The 18444-nt window shown below is 37.2% G+C and overlaps 1 protein-coding gene across 10 annotated transcripts in view; it reads right to left on the bottom strand.

Moving 5' to 3' along the window:
* Positions 1 to 18444, bottom strand: part of LOC132906909 (teneurin-m) — a 657480-nt gene that overhangs the window by 18716 nt on the left and 620320 nt on the right. For 7 of the 10 annotated variants that reach the window (XM_060959519.1, XM_060959522.1, XM_060959520.1 and 4 more), the window contains 8 exons: positions 16520 to 16702; positions 10500 to 10584; positions 8020 to 8183; positions 7041 to 7211; positions 4404 to 4745; positions 2577 to 2866; positions 1792 to 2038; positions 829 to 1203 (listed from right to left, as the gene is read on the bottom strand). In XM_060959519.1, the coding sequence (XP_060815502.1) occupies positions 829 to 1203; positions 1792 to 2038; positions 2577 to 2866; positions 4404 to 4745; positions 7041 to 7211; positions 8020 to 8183; positions 10500 to 10584; positions 16520 to 16702 (1857 nt within the window). The remainder of the gene's footprint in view (positions 1 to 828; positions 1204 to 1791; positions 2039 to 2576; positions 2867 to 4403; positions 4746 to 7040; positions 7212 to 8019; positions 8184 to 10499; positions 10585 to 16519; positions 16703 to 18444) is intronic. The other 3 variants (XM_060959521.1, XM_060959528.1, XM_060959527.1) reach the window with 2 other exon arrangements.

Raw genomic sequence — 18444 nt, 5'->3', positions numbered from 1 at the left:
ACTATATCTATTTTTGTAACAATTACGAATCATTAGTTTCAGTAATAGAAATCACAATTAATATAATTTTTCAAAATTTTGTGAATATCTTTGAGAAACACTAGTTAGCGTGGGCACTAAGCAACACAGAAGCTGGGAGAAAACCTTTTACGATTTTGTAAAAGGTGGAATTAGTTAACACTAATGGGCAATTGGATCAATGATCACAATTAGCAAAGGACTAAAAAAAATCGGTAGAACGAACGAAATGGAGAATTATGTCGATATAAAATAGAGAATTTCTTCGATGTCACCTGGAAACATAAGAATCGATTAATTGAAGCGAACTTTCATACACATTATATGAAGATTTGAAATTACGACACAATTTAGAAAGATATTCTTATGAAGAGTTAGAATTAATAACTTAAAACGTCATTAAGACAATCTACATTAATATAATCTACATGAGATTACATACGAACCACTACCATTGCTGTTTATCGATCGTCATTTAGATCAAATTAGAAATTCATTTTCCGATAAGACCAATGAATTTGAAATGCATGTTACTAATTTAAACACGATCACCAGTGATATTATTCAAGCTTCAACATTATTCATGTACGATCCTAATATCGAATCCTATATAAGAACACGGAGAACTTCGAATGTTTCAATAGAGGAATATTTATTTATAATTTATATTATAAATTAACAGGATATTTTGATAGAATATATAGCTCAGCTATGTATCTAAATCTGACCATTGACTTATCTATGTAAAGAAGGTTTTACATCAGTCTAATATATACAATACACGATTGCTATTAATATAACATTTCTTACCTTTCGAGCAGTCGTCTCCAGACCACATAGGCTCACATAGACAAGTCTGCGTCTCAAGATCGAAATTTCCATGTCCACTGCAATCGGGCAGACACTGTAACGCTTCTTTGTCCATCTGGCTACAATCTGCTCCTTTCCACCCCTTCTTACAAATGCAGGTGCCCTCCGCGCAGAAACCATGGCCAGAGCAAGTCGGATGAGGGCAGTCCACTTCCTCGCAATACTTTCCTTTGTAGCCACGTACGCAATTGCACTTTCCATTGGTGCAATGGCCGTGTCCGTTACAATCAGGCACTTCGCATTCGTCGTGTCGCAGGGAACATTCCTTGCCCTTCCAGCCAGGGTTACATTGGCACTCTCCGTTTATGTACTCGCCTGTAGCCCAGAGGAATAAAACGGTGTTAAAACGGAAACATAAGAAATTGTTTCCTTGCAATGTTAGATTCTACGGTGAAGCTTAATCGAAGGCGAAGCCCGGAATTTATTGAACCTCGAGGTTCTGGTTAGATAGAATTGTATCATAACCACGAGACATTGCAACAATTGACACGTGTTTCGCTAGAAATTTAGAATATAGAATGTTAGATATACGATAGTTAGATGTAAGTATGTTCATAAGTATTAGGCCGCCCGAAAAGTTTCTTTCGTTTTATGAGGAAGTAATAGACGCACAACGTTTTTGTTTTATATTAATTACGTATGATCCATTGTGTTCCATCAAGATAAAGATCACAACGTTTGACAGATTAAGTTTCATGTTTTTATAAAGATGCATCGTTGTAAAAGACGTGTCTGTAAAAGAAAGACACTTTTCGGACAACCTAATAAGTAGGAACTCTGATTTCAAGGTTTAAATTCAGGATAATCTCAAGTTATAGGTCTTTCTAAAATGTTTCTTCTTAATATTATTCTTCTTAATAATATTTTATTTTTGAAATTAATACGAAATAAATGTTCACTTACCACGCTGACTACAGAGAACAGGACAAACGCTCTCGCTGCAATCTTCGCCACCGAAACCAGGATTACATTGGCAGTGACCCAGCAGACATTCGCCCTTTCCGCTACAGCCATTCGGACAATTATGCGTCATGTCTTCCGCGATCATAGCTATAAACGACACTTCCTGAGGATCACCGTCGTCGTTGTACAACGAAAGGAACCAATGACCAGGCTCCATATAGTGCGTCACTTCCTTCTTGATCGATGGCTAGACGAAAAACCAGGAAACTTTAGTAATTTCTTATCGATTTTTCTAGCTATTCTTTTACTATAGATGAAACACTTCCAATAAGTGCTTCCGAGGGAAAAAAATAAAAAAAAAATCTCTGAGAACCCGGAATATTTGATCTTCGTTCCTGTTACAATTAAGAGAAAAAAAAAAAAAAAAAATAATAGAAATTAACTGTTTTTAAAGATTTCGTCAGAATGAAGCGATAATTTGATCTTATTAGATTCAACACGTTAAGTGCGGTAGTTGTCTTCAAATGCACTGACTAAATACAAGCATTCTGTTATAAATTTGAAATGAAAAAACTAATTTGCTTCATTTTTATATCACCGAATATTCTTCAAGAATATAAAAAATGATAAATCACTATTTTTCCAAATATTTCAAACCACAAAACTATCAAATCTCACTCAGTACGAATCGTCCGAACTTAAAATTCACGGCACGTAACGTGTTAATGACCTTTTCTACGATTCTATTCTAGAAAAAAAAAGAAAAATGGGGCAGTGGCACATACAATAACACTAACATGGGACGCCCGTGTGGTTCTGGCCTTGAAACCACTAAGTACTTCCAGAAGATCGTACTGCGTGTGCGTAGGAAGAGCGTTTCTTCTTGCGTAGACGCCGATACTGGCTCCACGAGGAATATTATAGTCGAATCGCACGTACGCAGCTTCCGACTGGTAGAATTGCATGTTCCAGTAGCTGTATGGTGGAATCTCTTTGCTGAGCTTCTGTCCGAGACCCACTTGGGCGAAAGTTGTACCGTCAGGTGGGAAGGACCTGGCGGGGAAAGTTCTTGCACCTGGAGAACGCGAGATGAAACGTCACTTCCATCCTTTCGCTATTGTATGAAATCAGTTTTCTTTCGGATGACTCGTTTTTTACTATTTTTTTGATGTTTCGATAGAATAAATTGTCTCTTTGGAAGTACGTCGACTATGACAATTTTAGAAACTGAAGTGTTGATAAGTAAAATATTTATTTCTTTTTAGAGCTTTTAAAAATAAAGGCAAAGAAAATGTGTATCAAGGAATATCAATCACTAAGCAACGAAAATTGGTTACTAGATGTATTATTCTTTCTAATGTAGGAAAGAAAGGTATTCTCCGTAAGAAAACAGATTGTTGTTGCTTAATTATAAAGCATAAAAGGTTTATAAAAATTGCGTGGCTTTATACTTAGCTAGGCTTGCACAGCGAATTTCGTGATTTTCTTTCGCTCCGACTAACTTCTAACTATAAAACTTCTATTTACAATTCACAAATTCTCACCGCTGTCATTCTTTTAATCGTCTTTGTAAGAACCAATTAACCTCGATTTCAATATTATTATACAATAAAGAAACAGCAAGAAGATTCTAAAAACAAAGTTGATTCTTAAATGATATAAGGATTAAATGTTAATTTGCAATTCACAAATTTTAATCTCTTTCGTTCGATTGTCTTCGATCTTCGAAAGTACCAGTCAACTTCCATTTCAATATTAAAAAAGAAAAAAAAAGAGGAAAGACAGATAGAAAAGAAAAAGATACTAAAAATAAAATTGGTTCTTAGGTTCCTCGAACGAATTCTCATCACGTTCTTCTGACGTAACACTATTATCAGCATCGTTTTTCTTTCTCCTTATTTCAAGAATCTCGTGCAAGAGCCGATTAGAAAATAGCTCGGTTACATAGCTGCGTAAACGCCGTGATGTACCAACACCATATTACAATATTACACAAGCTTCTCTAACCACTAGTGAACATCTAAACACACCGAACGTTCTACAGGCAAACGAACTTCGAGCGTGATAAGTAGACTATGGATATTTATCCATTTATGGGAAAGTTCAAACTACAAAAGTTTACAATATAAAAATTTACATAATATACAAAAATACATAATTCTTAATTCCGGAATCAAAAGAAGGAATAGTAACATGGAACTATATGTGATACGGTATATGATGTAATATGGGCCATATTTCCTATAAAAAACAAGAGATATGACATTTTTTCTGCCATGTGACTCCATACGAAATATTCCAAGTAAGAATTCCTCCATCAGTTCCATTTCTTTAATTTTATTCCCAAAAACACAAATCTATATAGATAAACATCCACAATCTAATAGAAACAACTACATCAAGAATCTACGTGTATATCATACTATCCAAACTTCAAAGAAAAGCTTGCATCGGCGGGATAAAGGCAGCTTAGAAAGAGCCTAATTAAAAAGAATAAAATAAGCATAATATATTACAGCAAAATTCATAAACCAAACTACTAAACAAAGATATAAGAAAAAGATAAGAATTAAGAGGCAAACGTTTGAAAACAACCATAAACGGGGCCTCACCTTCCAGGATCAGTATAGTGGGTTCTGGGGGTAATGGCGTTGTCCCAGAACATGACAAGCCTACACTGCTCGACTCATCCTCATAACTCGGAGTAGTGGTCCAGTCAACAGTCCCAGTACTCTCCTCAGTCGTGGATTCATAATCATTCTCATAGCTCGTACTCGTTCCTTCTTTTACAGACTCCTTCCCCAAACTTACAGAAGTTTCCTTTCCGTCCTTAGAGTCCATCTGTTTCAGTGTGACCCCATCAAACACTGCAGACTCTTGACGCTCATCTATTTCATCCATCGAAAGATTCAAATTATGTGGTTGATCATCGAAGTTCAGGGTATCATCTATAGCTGAAAATGGATCCCACTCGTCAGAAGATGAGCCCATGCATGGACATGAGCACTCGCACTCGCCACCAGCCCAAATTGGTGGCGGTGGAGAAGATGGTGGCTGAGGCGGCGGAGGCAATCGATTGTCTTCGGAATTCGCGACAGAGTTCTTTGCCATGCTCGAAGCACTTTCCACGGGTGTCTCATGAATCTTAACCTCGTCCACGTTTACTTTAGCGGCTTGCTTGTCATTGACATCGTCACCATTGGTTGGGACAGAGACAGACAGCACGTAAAGCGGTTTCGAGGAAGCCGAGTCTCCAGAAGCTATCGTGATGTTCACAAGCACCCGATGCGATGATGTGGATGAAGATGAAGAGCTCGATGAACTTGGTGAACCTGATGAAGATCGATGAAGACGATCGACTGGTACTTCGATGATTTTTATTTGCTGTGTCAATGGTGGTGACGATTCAGAGTTAGGTTTGATCGGAGCTTGAATATTGTTAGAAGCATCGTGTGTCTTTTTCAACGAATCGTCGTGTACAGAATCGGTTTCTGAAGATTTTTCGTGATACATTCTCCGCGGTGGTAATGAGTCGGACTTAGATTTAGTTGTAGATTGCATGTTATTAAAATTACTGTGCACTTTTTTATATGAATCTTCGTTTATAGCGTCATCCTCTGCAGATTTTTCGTGAAACATTTTTTCAAACTCTCTTAAGAACTCCTCGTTACTCTCTTCTCTAGTGATAACCCTCAGATCACCAGTCTGATGCACCAAATTTGATTTCTGAGGAACATTGTTGGTCTTCAGTTCATTCTCCAAAAAACGGTCCAGCTTCTTGTCCTTCGTCGTGGTATGATCTTCAGCTATTTCATGATTTAATTTGACAATTTCCACCTCGTCTTGTCCGTAATTATAAACAGGATAGTCTCTCTGGAATTCTTCGGATTTCTCAGGACTGTTCACATGACTGGGCAAAGTTTCAGACTCGGACGAAGAATCTTCTCGGGAGAGTTCTCGTGTTTCCTTCACAACATCCGAAAAATCATCGGAAGAACTCGCGTTCCTGCGATTCTGTGGTCCGTTTCGAGCAGTACTTTCAGTTTCCAGATTCTTACCGTCTTTCTCGTCCTTCGGGGTACTTAGCGAACTAGCGACATCTACGTGCTCTACTACCAGCGCTGGCACAATATTTGCTTCGAAATCATTCTTTGTTGAACTTGTTGTACTTACGGTTAACGAATCGGTGACATTCATATCATACTCAGTGACATCCGCAAAGAAAGTCGTGTTATTTGTAGATATATGGTTTTCTAGTAACTTTCTATCCTTCTCTATCGATTTCATGTCAGTGAGATTCGCGATGATCTCGTCAGTTTCGACATGCGTGGGCGAAGTAGTGTCATTTATGTATTTATTATTTTCTAATAACTTTCTATCGCCTTCTGTATCGTTCTTTTGTAACTTTAGTTTAGTAAGATTCACACTGGATTCGTCATATTTGAAATCCGCGGACAAAGATGTATTATTTGTGTATTTATCCTTTTCAAACGGTTCTTTATTACGTTCTCTATCGTTTTCTAGTAACTGTCTATTATTCTCTACATTTAATCCTAAATCTTTCTGTGCAACTTCTACAACACTACTACCAGTACTACCCTCGTTGAACGAATGTTTCACGGTGATCGATTCGACGTTAAATTCGTTCGATTCTATGTCTACCGAGAACGTTCCAAAACTGGACGCCCTAGGGACGAAAGTTTCACTAGTCTGAGCGTTACCATTGTCTCCACTCGACTCACCAAACTCGCTAAATTCAGTGATCGAATCTGTTGTAGCCCGATTCTCAATGATCGATTCTGTAGTGACAACAATCGAATCTAAATTATCGGACTCAGACTGCGTGAAATCGTTGTTGATTTGACTCTCTGAAGGTTGGTCGTTAAGTGAAACGAAAGAGTCACTAGCAGCAGGGTGAACAGAGGAGGATGTAGCAGCAGTGGTGTAATTATTAGTAATAACCGAAGAGTCAGAGACATTCGCACGAAGCAACGATCTCAATGGACTCGTTGATGACAAAGGCAACGACGAAGAAGATTTTTGATCGTCCGCATGCTCCGTTTCATGCACATTAACCATACCAGGACGATCCTCGTTGAACTGTGACGTCGGTTCGTTTGTCACGGTCGACGAGAGCTGTTCACGTTCGCGGGATGCGACAGTTTGGTGCAACGCATGCTGGTTAAACGTGTCCCTACGTTTACGGGTGTACGCGTGCTCTAACATGCTAGCCGATGGGTTAATACTACCTCCTGAGGATGCTTGTTGCCGTGTTCGCCCGCTCGACTGCGACGAGGACGCGGTTGCTGAAGAAGAGGTCTTGTTCCCGTCCGAGGACAGTGGTTTTGTATCCGAGTTCTCGCCAACCAGAACTGCGCAGGCTTTCGTGCTTTGGTACGACCGGTTCACTATGCTGGAAACTGAAATATGAACGGTGGTTTTGCTAAGGTCTTTGACGTTTTTTAATGTGACGAGATGAAGAGAACAGAAATTTTGAATAAAGTCTTAAAACGCTTCTTTCTGCAGTCAGAAAATAGATAGAGGTATTCGTAACTATCGATATAGGTATATCGTGATGCAAATTTTTAATTCACTTTAGTTTTAAAGTAAATGTATTTATAGATCTTAGGTGATCTTAGGTAGAATTCGTCATCATTTATTTAAAGCGGAATTCATGTTGTGAATCTCACTGATAAAACGCAACGAATATGTAGAACAATCCGATATTGCCCATAATACTTGATGACTCGTAAACCAATACTATTTCACTTAAATATTACAGAACATAGAGGTTCTGTACTTTATTTAATTTCTTAAAAATTTATTCGCTATAAATATTTCTACTCAGTTGTTTCAACTTTCAGCACAAAATGTCTAAGAATGTAAAAGCTAAGTCTTGATATCGAACCAAATCATCGGTGATTTAGAAGTTGTATTTATTTATTTATAAAGTTACTCTATATTTATTTCGTTTTCTAATGATTTATTCGTTACAAATATATCCACTAATCTTCGATCTATGTAAAAACAAATTTGATAGTAAATCAAATCGTTAACGATTCAGAAGATTTATTTATTTATGAAATTGGCGTGTATTTAACAATGAAAACCAACAAGTAAAATCGATTAATTATGACTTATTAACGAATTATTATTTCATCAAACAATTGTATAAACATTTGTTTATTTAATGTACAAAGATTGAATATAAATTAGACGACGACTTACCTACTACGTAGGCTAGTGCCGCCGTTATACACAGCGAGACCATAAGCAGTATCATTGCAATTAATTTCCAGCTGCACCAGTCGACCCCTTTGACAAAATGGCAGCGAATGCTTTGTCTCCTCATTGGGATCATCGAGGGCGCGTGGCCATACGGTAAAGGTACCCTGAAATTAACAAATTGATCTCATTTTACTTCCGCTTTATACATCAAAGATTATTTATTCTCATCAGGAAATTTTACCGTGTTACAAAGATTTCGAATATTTTAATAGCAGGAAAACAATAGGTCGTGGAATTGTCTTTCATTTGAAGAGACAAAAAGCAACGATTTATTTAAATAATATACATATTCATCGAGTCACTTTCCATCCAATTTTTTTTATATGTTTTTAGGAGATTTATATCTTCCGTGACATCAAAATTGAGAAATCAACTCATCAAGAATGGACTCGTCATATTCTTGAAACAGCTTTGAGCTCTTTTCACATTCTTTATAGGATCTTCATGTCTCTTCTTAGTCGAGTTATCAAACTTTAGTCAACTTAAAAATTACAGAATTCGTCTACTAACTTTCTTCCAAAATTAAAGAATTTCTTCTTTAATTTTAAATGAAAACGAAAGTCACGATACCGATTCTTCTACAAAATTAGAGAATTTGTCTTGAGTTTTAATGATTAAAAGAAGATGTAAGATACATATATCCGGAGCGGAGTCGTAAAGTGGTAGCACGGTTCGTATGATTCGACGCTGTCTCCGAACGTTGATTTCAAAGGAAGCGGAACGCCGGTTCACGTCGTTTGATACGCGGCAAATATATTTGTACTCGTCACGTGCTCTCGCGCAAAAGCATCAACCCAGGGCTCCTGGAGTATGTTTATGCTGAACGTGGAAGCGCGCGTTTCCAAGTAACTCAGAAACGTCTAACAAAAATATTTAAACGGGACGGGCCGGGTTTCCGAGCAGCGAGAGGCTGCCTGTTTGCTTTCGTTGCATCACGCGATAATGGAAAACGAAAGCCAGACGCATCGCCGTCGTCCTCGTCGTCTTATTCGCGCAGATCTTTCCCCTTCTTTCACTTTACAACCCTGTGTGCAATCGAAAATCGCGCGAATTCTCTCTTTCTTTATATTTTTTCTTCCCCTCCCCCCTTTTTCTTTTTAAATGACCGATCAAGTTGATTCTTGCGTCTAAATATTTAGAGTACGAATTAAGTCTGGGTTGCATGAGTCGAGAAAAATTTAGAAACTTTGAACGGAAGTTTGGATTTTTTCTGTTTTAAATCTGGAGTTCAGAAATTCTTTGTGGGAAGTATATATGTTTCTTTCTTTTTCGTGTATTTTCGTTTGAGGTTGTTCGTGCTTTATTATTTGAAAAGCAAAGAAATTTAAAAACGTTATTTCCTTTCTACTGAATTTCTATGAAGAGTCTACTTCGTGACTTGTGACACCTTTTTGTTACAAGTTGATGTTTCATTAATACGATCGGTGGATATTTATTCGTGACTTTGTAGGTCTGCCAAAGCCACAAACTATCTTAAAATTTATTATCGTCTTCCAGGATAAATTAAAATATTTCCTAAAGAAAAAATATCGTATTATGTTCACTCAATTGGAGAATGGTAAGATTAAGCTTTGCCAATAAATAAAAATTCGACGAATATTTGTCCTCTTCCAATTTATTATCACAACAATTGCACAAAGTAATAAAATAGGAACATTTCCACGAAACCAGAATTCCTATAGCGTCTAGTTTACGACGGTTTAGTAAATTTCGAGTACGTTTTAGTAAAACTCGAGGATCTATAGAGATTCGTGGTCCCAAAGCGCACGATTTTTCACGGTAACATGGTGTCACGTGCACAAAAACCATTCTCCGATGGGATGACACTTCAGCTTCAAACATTGACTCATTGTACGACACCATCTGAATAGATGATTCACGAGATCTCCCTTGAGTACGTTCTCCGTTGTTCAAGAAGAGAACACGAAGAAGCGATTGTTCGCCACGGTTCATTCGTTCCGATCTAGCACCGTTCGTTTTTCGAAATTTCCATGACCTATTGACTCCCTTTTTCCTTTTTTTATTCTTCTTCCTTTTAACTTTCGGACACTGAAGGTTCGTATGTCGTGCAGGACTTAAAAAAAGCTTGTGAATTTTCGAATAATAAATTGTCTATTTCAGGCAAATTATTTTGTTGGAACATCGATTGTCATGATATATTTGATTCTAAATATAAACTTGTTATTTAACAAATCGTGATATTTTAACGTAATTGTAGATCCAAATGAAATTAGGATAATAGAATCTGATACAGAAGATTCCAATGAATTCAGACATTTAATTATTAGGGGCGAGCAAAATTTAAAAACTGCACTGCCTGTTGTTCAAGCATCACATCTTTTTACAGGAGCAGAAACGAAAAATACAGAAGCCTATTTATATAGAATAGAATCGTATGGTAGAGAATGAGATAGGCTTACCTGTCCATGTTGTTCTGCAGCTCGACTTTTATTGGACTATTCCCCGTGGACTGATTCTTGTTGTTGTACTCATTCTTCGGTATCTCTGTGAAAAGAGAGAACAGAACGATAGAGACAATTTGTTACGTTGCAGATCGACGAAATTTCTCGTGGGAAATGTTGCCCTAGTTTTTACCTAACCCAACTTTTATTCTATCTTTCTCTCTCTCTCCCTCTCTCTCTCTCTCTGTTTTTCTTTGTTCGTGTAATATCTTCACGATTCTTTCTATACAGTATCATGCTGTTGTCCTCTGTTGTCCTTTCTGTAGGAAATAATTCATTGGTGTACATGTCGGGCAATCGAGGCAGCAATCCAAGAGTCACCGATCTAATCCCATTAAATTCCGAAAATGTGCACTGCATCGTGTTCTATCAATTGTTTAACGCTTTGTTTTAGATATTGTAGTTGACAGACGTAGGTCGAGTTTAGTTAGAAAGTTGGAAGCGATATGACTGTAAATAGTCTTATTTCGAAGTTCTTATATAAAAAAGCAAGCGTGTTCTATCATATAAACAAATTTTTTAATGTAACTGTTTTATTATATAGTTTCTTTTATATTATTTATTATTATTTTAAAAGTGATTTATAATTTTTTTCGTATTTGTATGAAAGAAATGTAAAGAGAAATGTAACAGAATTAATTTTTCCAATGCTTTCGCTAAGTGAGTTCAATATAGAAGAATAATCTACTAAAAAGGAATGATAATAGCGTATTATACTAATTAACTAACTAAAATTACAATCTACGAACCAATTTAGTTAAATAGTTATTATTCATCGTTCACATTAATACGTTGATGGCTCAATATCATTGAGTGAACAACTGACTATGTAAGTATGCAATATATGAGTATACAACTTTGTTTCACCAGCGTATAAATTATGATCGTCTAACTCCACTTTAAACAATCGCATTCACCCGATGCATACGATGAAACGTGAGAAGAAAATGAAAATACTTAAGGACAATGATTCCGTCTATATCAGTATTCATTATACAACGCCGTTTTCAATTATCCGGTTCGAAGGAAAGTCCGAGGGATCGATGAGTGGCCTGCTAGAAAAACCACCATCGTTTACATGGGGACGATCTTGTGGTGTTTCCAAGGTGTTCAGTTTTCCTTATGCACCTTGTGGTCTGGCCGCTTGAAATTCAAACCGAAACCACGATGAATCATGTACTTATCGATTCAACACGGGGCCTCGTTCACCGTCTCGCTTCTTCCTCTTTTTCCTTCGTCTTCGGGTTGTATCGGTAGAACACGGTGCAAAGAAAAGGTCGCCGCGTCTGGCATCGCAAAATGCGCGAACCTCTATCCGCCATATTTCAAGATAGGGTTATTCGAGTCACCTAAGCTTCAAAATATCTTAAAATTTAATCTTGAACTTTGCACCGGATAATCAAACTTGTAGTACATCATGGGGCACCATTAGTCTTTAATGCAGATTGATATTTAAATAATAATGAATAATCCTGCTTTACCTGATCGTATAACGAGTAAAAAAGAAAGAAAGAAGACGCGAAGGTTTGTTTAATTCATTTTTTCCGACAGCTCCGCCCATACGCGGTGTCCTCTCTAATTAAGTGTACCTCAAGTAATTAGAAATGTGTATAATAAATATGTCGAACAGATAAAAAGGGTACAATTAACCTGTCAGTGGTGGGCCATTCATCGAGTACCATTGCAAAGGCTTTGATTTCATGTTGAAATGATCTACCTGTGAGGTTGTGACCTATTATGAGAGGATTTAGGATTTGAAGCTCTGTTTAGGTAAATGATTATTAAAACAGTAAATATTGGTACATATCAACTTTAGATTAGGTTTCTTCCAAATTTCCACCAATTAATCTTTAATAAACGATTTAATAATCTTTAAATAAAATCTTTAAATACACGATGGTTTGTTTATTTATTGTAGAATTTCTGATATTAGTAAACTGCTTGTCTAATTTTTGTAGAACATAAATGTCCAATTAATATTGTAAATGTATTAGTAGAATAAAGCTTTACCCAACTTGATTTAATGCTTTACAAGAATAGAGGTTTTGGTTATTTCGAGTATCAATTTAACTGTGATGAATAAAAAAATAAATATTTGATTTATGTTACCTGTGTTATCTTCTTTTAATTTTAGAATTTGCATTGAATTCGATGAAATATTTCTATTTAGACTGTCACGTATTATTGGATATTTTTGGGTATTGTTATGAAATAAAAATACTCTCCATAAGCCACTTTTGAATAAATTTAACATTCTGTAATGTTACTTGGCGGGTGAACGCACTCGTGTTAAAATTTGTTATCCCATTTTTTACCTCTTACTCGCTTGATGTTACTGAAATTAAGTAAATTCAGTAGCTACAAGCATTACTTTGTCAATATATGCTAATGCACTTGCTTACTTAACGTTACTAAAAAATTTACTCGAACTTGAGAAAAATTAATTAACTAATATTTGAAAACTTTGCAAGAGCACTACCGTTTTTTAAAACCCTTTAACCTTAGTTCCTCATAATATAAATTGTATAATCATAATTAAAATACAACTTTGTTAAATAATCCATCAGATTAAAATCACATATAAATTACAATTTAATCCTTAAAAGAATCTACATAGAGATATTTCCTAGATGTAACCTCAATAACCAATAAAAACCTTAGTCAATAAAACATAGTCACCATGTTATACATTGACAAGTATTTCCAAAGCGGGAAAGTAAATTACGTTGGTCTGGTGAGTGATTAAGGCAATTCTGACACGCTAATCGTAGACTTATCCCTTTTTCTACGGTTCCTGGCATTAGGCGTCGTCTCGTGCGGCGGATAATCACGAATAAAGAAGCAAAACGAATGGGCAAAGAGGCAGTCCAGAATCCCCATAATAATGGATATCTGCCTAAATGCCATAATCATCGAAATTTGGGGCCGAACGACCGGCAACACCTGCAATTAGCGGCTTGGGGTCTACTTTTGCGGACCTTCGTCTTCCCACGCTTCGATTTCCTGCTCACCAGGTATATGTAACGAGTGAAGGGTGAAGCAACCAATTCTAACGTAAGAATAAAACGAAGGGTTTCCAAGAGTATTTCAATGCGGTCCTTTTACATGTTTCTATAGAAAAGCATTCATGAGGCAAGGATTTTGTTGTTTGATTACTTTTCAAGACAATTTTATGAGATTATATTGTTTATAGGGGGTGTAAGAGAAGCTTTTATTCATTGCAATATTACGTAAATAGAGTTGTAAAAATAAAGGAAGAAGTCGCATTGATTAAAGCATTAAAAAATAAAGTACCTACAAAAATTGTATCTGTGGTATAAAAATAGCGAGGAACATGAAAATACACGTATTTCTTCCAACAACGATACAATCTCAATGTCCACAACCATGATTCGCCTAACCGTTAGGAAAGATGAATGACCATAGAATTTCGCAAACACTTGGATGACGGATTCGACGAAGCCGAGAAGTGCATTATCGACAGCGGCGAAAGGGACAAAAGCCTAGAAAAGATTGGTGGCCGTGTCGATGACCAGACCAGAAAGGAAAAAAGAGAAAGACCAAGGATCGACCTTAGGTGGAGCCTAAAGTATTCTGTGGAAGGTCATAAGCGTCAGCCAGTGTCATAACCGAGGGTCAATAAGTCGAGAGATCATAAATCACCGTTCGAGCCGCATCCCACGTTTTTGAAACGCCATAAAGCTTTCAAGTGTTCCGAGGTTTCGCTAGAGAATCGTTTTTGGCGCCTGGGTCGTCTGAACCATAGAAAATTTCGAGTCCTTCCTTAGTTAGCAACCAAACAAGAAGGGAACGCGTCTTATTGTGTTGTTCAAAACGTCGGAAACCTCAGTTTTCGTCTATGTTTTCCCTTTAGTTGGTGTAGATTGCTGTTAAAGTGTTTCGAAAAGCCTGTTCACGGTATGCTTTTCCTCTGTCGAATGCACTCAACTGTTGGGACATCGAGGCACGTCATTTCATGGCTGTGAGTCTCTGGTAAATTTCGATTACCTAGCTGCTGGTTCTGAGAGAGAATCGTTTTAAGCGTCGTTTAGGGTAGTTTTTCGGTCATCAGCTCCGACGCAGATGGAAAATTACTGCGAAAATGTGGAAAATTTTGGGGCTGCTGATTGAAGCCCTAAAATGAATGAATGAAGAACTGAAGAACATCTTCATCTCCTTTTAGAGAAAAAGATTTAGTAGCTTTGACAATTTTACGACTTATATGCACACATTATGGACCAAACATTTGGAATTATTTCTCAGTGACTATATCGAATCTGCTACTAATTCTGTTATGTATATTCAAAATTAACGTGACAGATATTTGAGTAGCAATTTCCTATAGCTTCCAACATTTTTCGCAACATCTTTTCAGAATATACTATACAGATCAATTTCTTTAAATTTTTTCAAAGTATTCTATATAGGTAGAACGACTTGTTTTAAAGTTTCTAGGGAACAGGTCCTATTTGTTCTTTCAAAATAAACGAAGAGCCTTTCATTTGGATATTTCGACAAATAACGAAAGTAAATTTTTAACGAAAGCGTTGAATTTTTTAGAAACTACTCGGGGTCCTGTTTGGCCGATAAGATAGCGGCTAGAAGGAAACTTCGTCTTGAAAATTATCGCACCCCCGCCCACCATTGGTTACCACTGATTACAGCGTGTACTACCCTCGTCAGAAACGTCAGTCACTTCCCCCTCTCCTTGGCTAAGCCTTCTTATTACGGCCCTCGATGAAACATTGTCCGTGTTATCGGTGGACACACCTCCTCCAAACACTTTTCTTCCAAGAATCTTTTCCCTTTTACTTTCGTTCAGCAAACTTCACAAGTCACTGTGATAACCGACTGAAATCTATATAATCAATTTTAAATCATCGATGTTTTCTTAAACTTTTTCTAAGATCATCTGAAAGTTTGAACCAGTTCTCAATTTCAAACGCATTTACTGCTGTTGATAGCATATGGTGTGTCGTCTTAACGATCAAAAATTTATTTTTTACCAGATTTTTGATCGTTGGATTTTTATATACGCGAATTTAACGAGAATATAAACTTGAGGTCAGTCTTCGTGTCAGTTTAGGGCTAGTTTTTGTGTCCTTGGAAATCTTCCTCGGAAGTTTCATCTCTTTGTTAAATAGAAAATGAAATTCTCGTTAAATAGAGAAGATTGAAAAAACCCAAAGTAACTTTGCAACGTTTGAGGAAAGTATACTTTTATAGCTATGTATAATGCAGTGTTAGAATCTATCTTTGTTTAAACAGAAAAACGCAAAAGCTATGAGAGTTTGCTTGGTGCAAAGTCGAAAGCTACGTATCTCAAACAGAATCCTTATCTACTGTCTCTTAGGCAGTCAATCTTGCTCTCTAGATATTTGTTTCTCAAACACTTTTAACCGATATCATCCTGGGGAAACTCTCGAGATCCTGGAAAAATGTCGATCGGTGTAAAGTTCGCCTCTGTTTATCTACAGATCGATTATTTAGAGATCCGATGCAAACATTACCAAGAATCCACCACTTCGAATCCACAAAAAGACGTTTGAATATTTTTAGGAAATCTCGATCAAATAGTTTAAACAAAAGGATATATTCGAGTAATATGTATAAAACGTTTTATACATAAAATTTTACTCAAACGATATTTAATGTCGATTTAAATCATAATTTATATTTGTCAAAGACACAAAGAATTCCGATAGAATATTTAATGTATCAAAATTTGTCAAGTAGGAAACGTTAGCAACAGATCTTCTACTATAATTTTCGTGTCGTCATCGAAAGAACGGCTCTAATTTATCTCATCCAGCAGTTTCTTAACAAGCTCAAACAGTTATCGAGCTGATCAAGCGGAGATACGTAATCGTACAACTTTGTATTTCGAGGAAGTGAAACCCCTTTGCCACGTCTTTGTCTTGGCCTCTTTTTCGCTTTGAGAACGTAAATCAATGCCTTGAGCAACCCCTAATACTCACTTGGTATACTGTAGAAGCCGCCTGATGAGGTGCGTACGAGGCAGGACGGCTGGAGGTCGGGATCACGCTCGTGATCGCTGGCTGCGTGACTTCCTGGCAATCTTCCGTTGACGCGGCTCATTGTAGGGTTACGGGGTGGCACATCGGGCGGGCCCCGCGGCGCCGAATTGTCCAACAAACACCCTATAACAAACAAGAAGGGATACTTGTTAATTATTCCCGTGAATATCTCGATAACTGAAATATGTCAGAAATTTTAGAAGACATTTTTATCTTTGCAGCTTTGGATTTATTTTCATGTTAGCTTTGTGTTTTAGCGTCTAACCTTCGGATTCTTTTTTATTTTAGTTCTAAATAATTTTATCGCATGCTTAGATCTCTTTTGTATTCTTATAAAATTAACGTTTTATTAAATAATAGCATGTATACCGTATATCAAAAATTTTTCTTTGAATTTTCCAAACAATAAATACCACGCAACCGCTATTACAACTGCTATTAAAACACGTTCAAAGGACAATTCGATCCTGCTTAAAAATAACGTTGCGGTTTAGATTACTGGGTCTTCTTCCAGGTACTCGAACAATGTCTAAGCGTAATCCTGGGCAGGTGGCCAGGCGGTTTTCATCGAGGCGAAAGGGTTGAGCCGATCTCGCGATTAGGCACGTTTCACACAGCCAGGCTTTCGCCGCCGCTACAGGGATTACAACGACTAGGGGGAGTGACCCAGAATCGCAAAACTCTCTCTCCTCTGCGCAACGATGCGAAATGAAAATTTTTCGAAGGCAGTTTCACAGCTTTGTCATAGTGCTCTGTGCCAGGTATAACAATGTCACCCCTTCTCTCTCTCTTTTTCCCCTTTTTTCTCTTTTCCTCTCCACTTTTCCAAAAAGCACACACCAATAACGGAAGATGTGTTGTCGTTTCTTTCTCTTTTGCCGCCGATGTATCGGAAGTCTTTGTTGGAATTTCTATAACAATCCTTTTTTCGCGCGTCAATCGATGGTCTTTAGGAAGCAATATACCAGATTCGTGGCTTGTTCGAACGAAATGTTTGGTGTAGAATCGATCCTGCTACTGGCTTTGAAAATTACTGGTAAGTCTGATTTTACAGAGATAAAGAAGCAAAGGTAGTTTTGAATTTGATGAAACTACAAGAAAATAGCTCGATATGAAATCAGTAATCGTTTAAAGGAGATTTAAAGATTCGTATAAAAATGTATAAAATATCCGAAATAAAGTGCTTATAATACTTAGTAAGGAAAGCAGATTGCCTTAATCATTTCATGAAAACATGAATTTCTACAAAGATCCGCAGTTCAGCTTGTTATAATATCGCATTATTATATTAACTTATTCACACAATTGCGTCAGAAATGACTGGAAAGACGCGTTTCGAATGCGAGGCTACGTTAAATCTACATTCATCTCGAAGAGTTTCAGGAAAAAAGGATCAAAATTCCATTATGTAGAATGTTATCCCGTACCGAGAGCAACGGTTCCATAAATTTAGTTTCTCGAGCAAGCCAAATAGAGAGGGTCGCAACTCATTTTTAGATTTCCTCGAAGTCGATACTCGGAAAGTGGAGCAGTCTCTGGGTTCTTTAAGTCGATTATAAGCCCGGTCAGATTCGAAGCACCCTCTCCTCTCCTCTCTCTCTCTCTCACTCCCTTCCTTCCTCTCTCTCTTTCTCTTTCATTGTATCGAGCACAATCTAAAACGCCTAACAGACCAGAGCTCCCCGGATAGGGTGACCGTCGAAGAAACTCGAGCTGCGTTCTTTTTACGTTCTCTATTAGCCAATGAACTGGATCCTTTCGAGCCCTTTTTTACGCCTGTAAAGAACGTCCTTCTGACATTTGATCGACTGGTACGCAACAGGAAGCAGAGAGGAACCTGAACGAATAAAGAACTGGGTGCTCTT

Source organism: Bombus pascuorum, chromosome 5 (assembly GCF_905332965.1).
Source record: "Bombus pascuorum chromosome 5, iyBomPasc1.1, whole genome shotgun sequence".
NCBI classification, from domain to species: Eukaryota; Metazoa; Arthropoda; class Insecta; order Hymenoptera; family Apidae; genus Bombus; species Bombus pascuorum.
The sequence above is the reverse complement of the archived record's forward strand: the minus strand, read 5'-3'. Positions and strand labels throughout refer to the sequence as shown.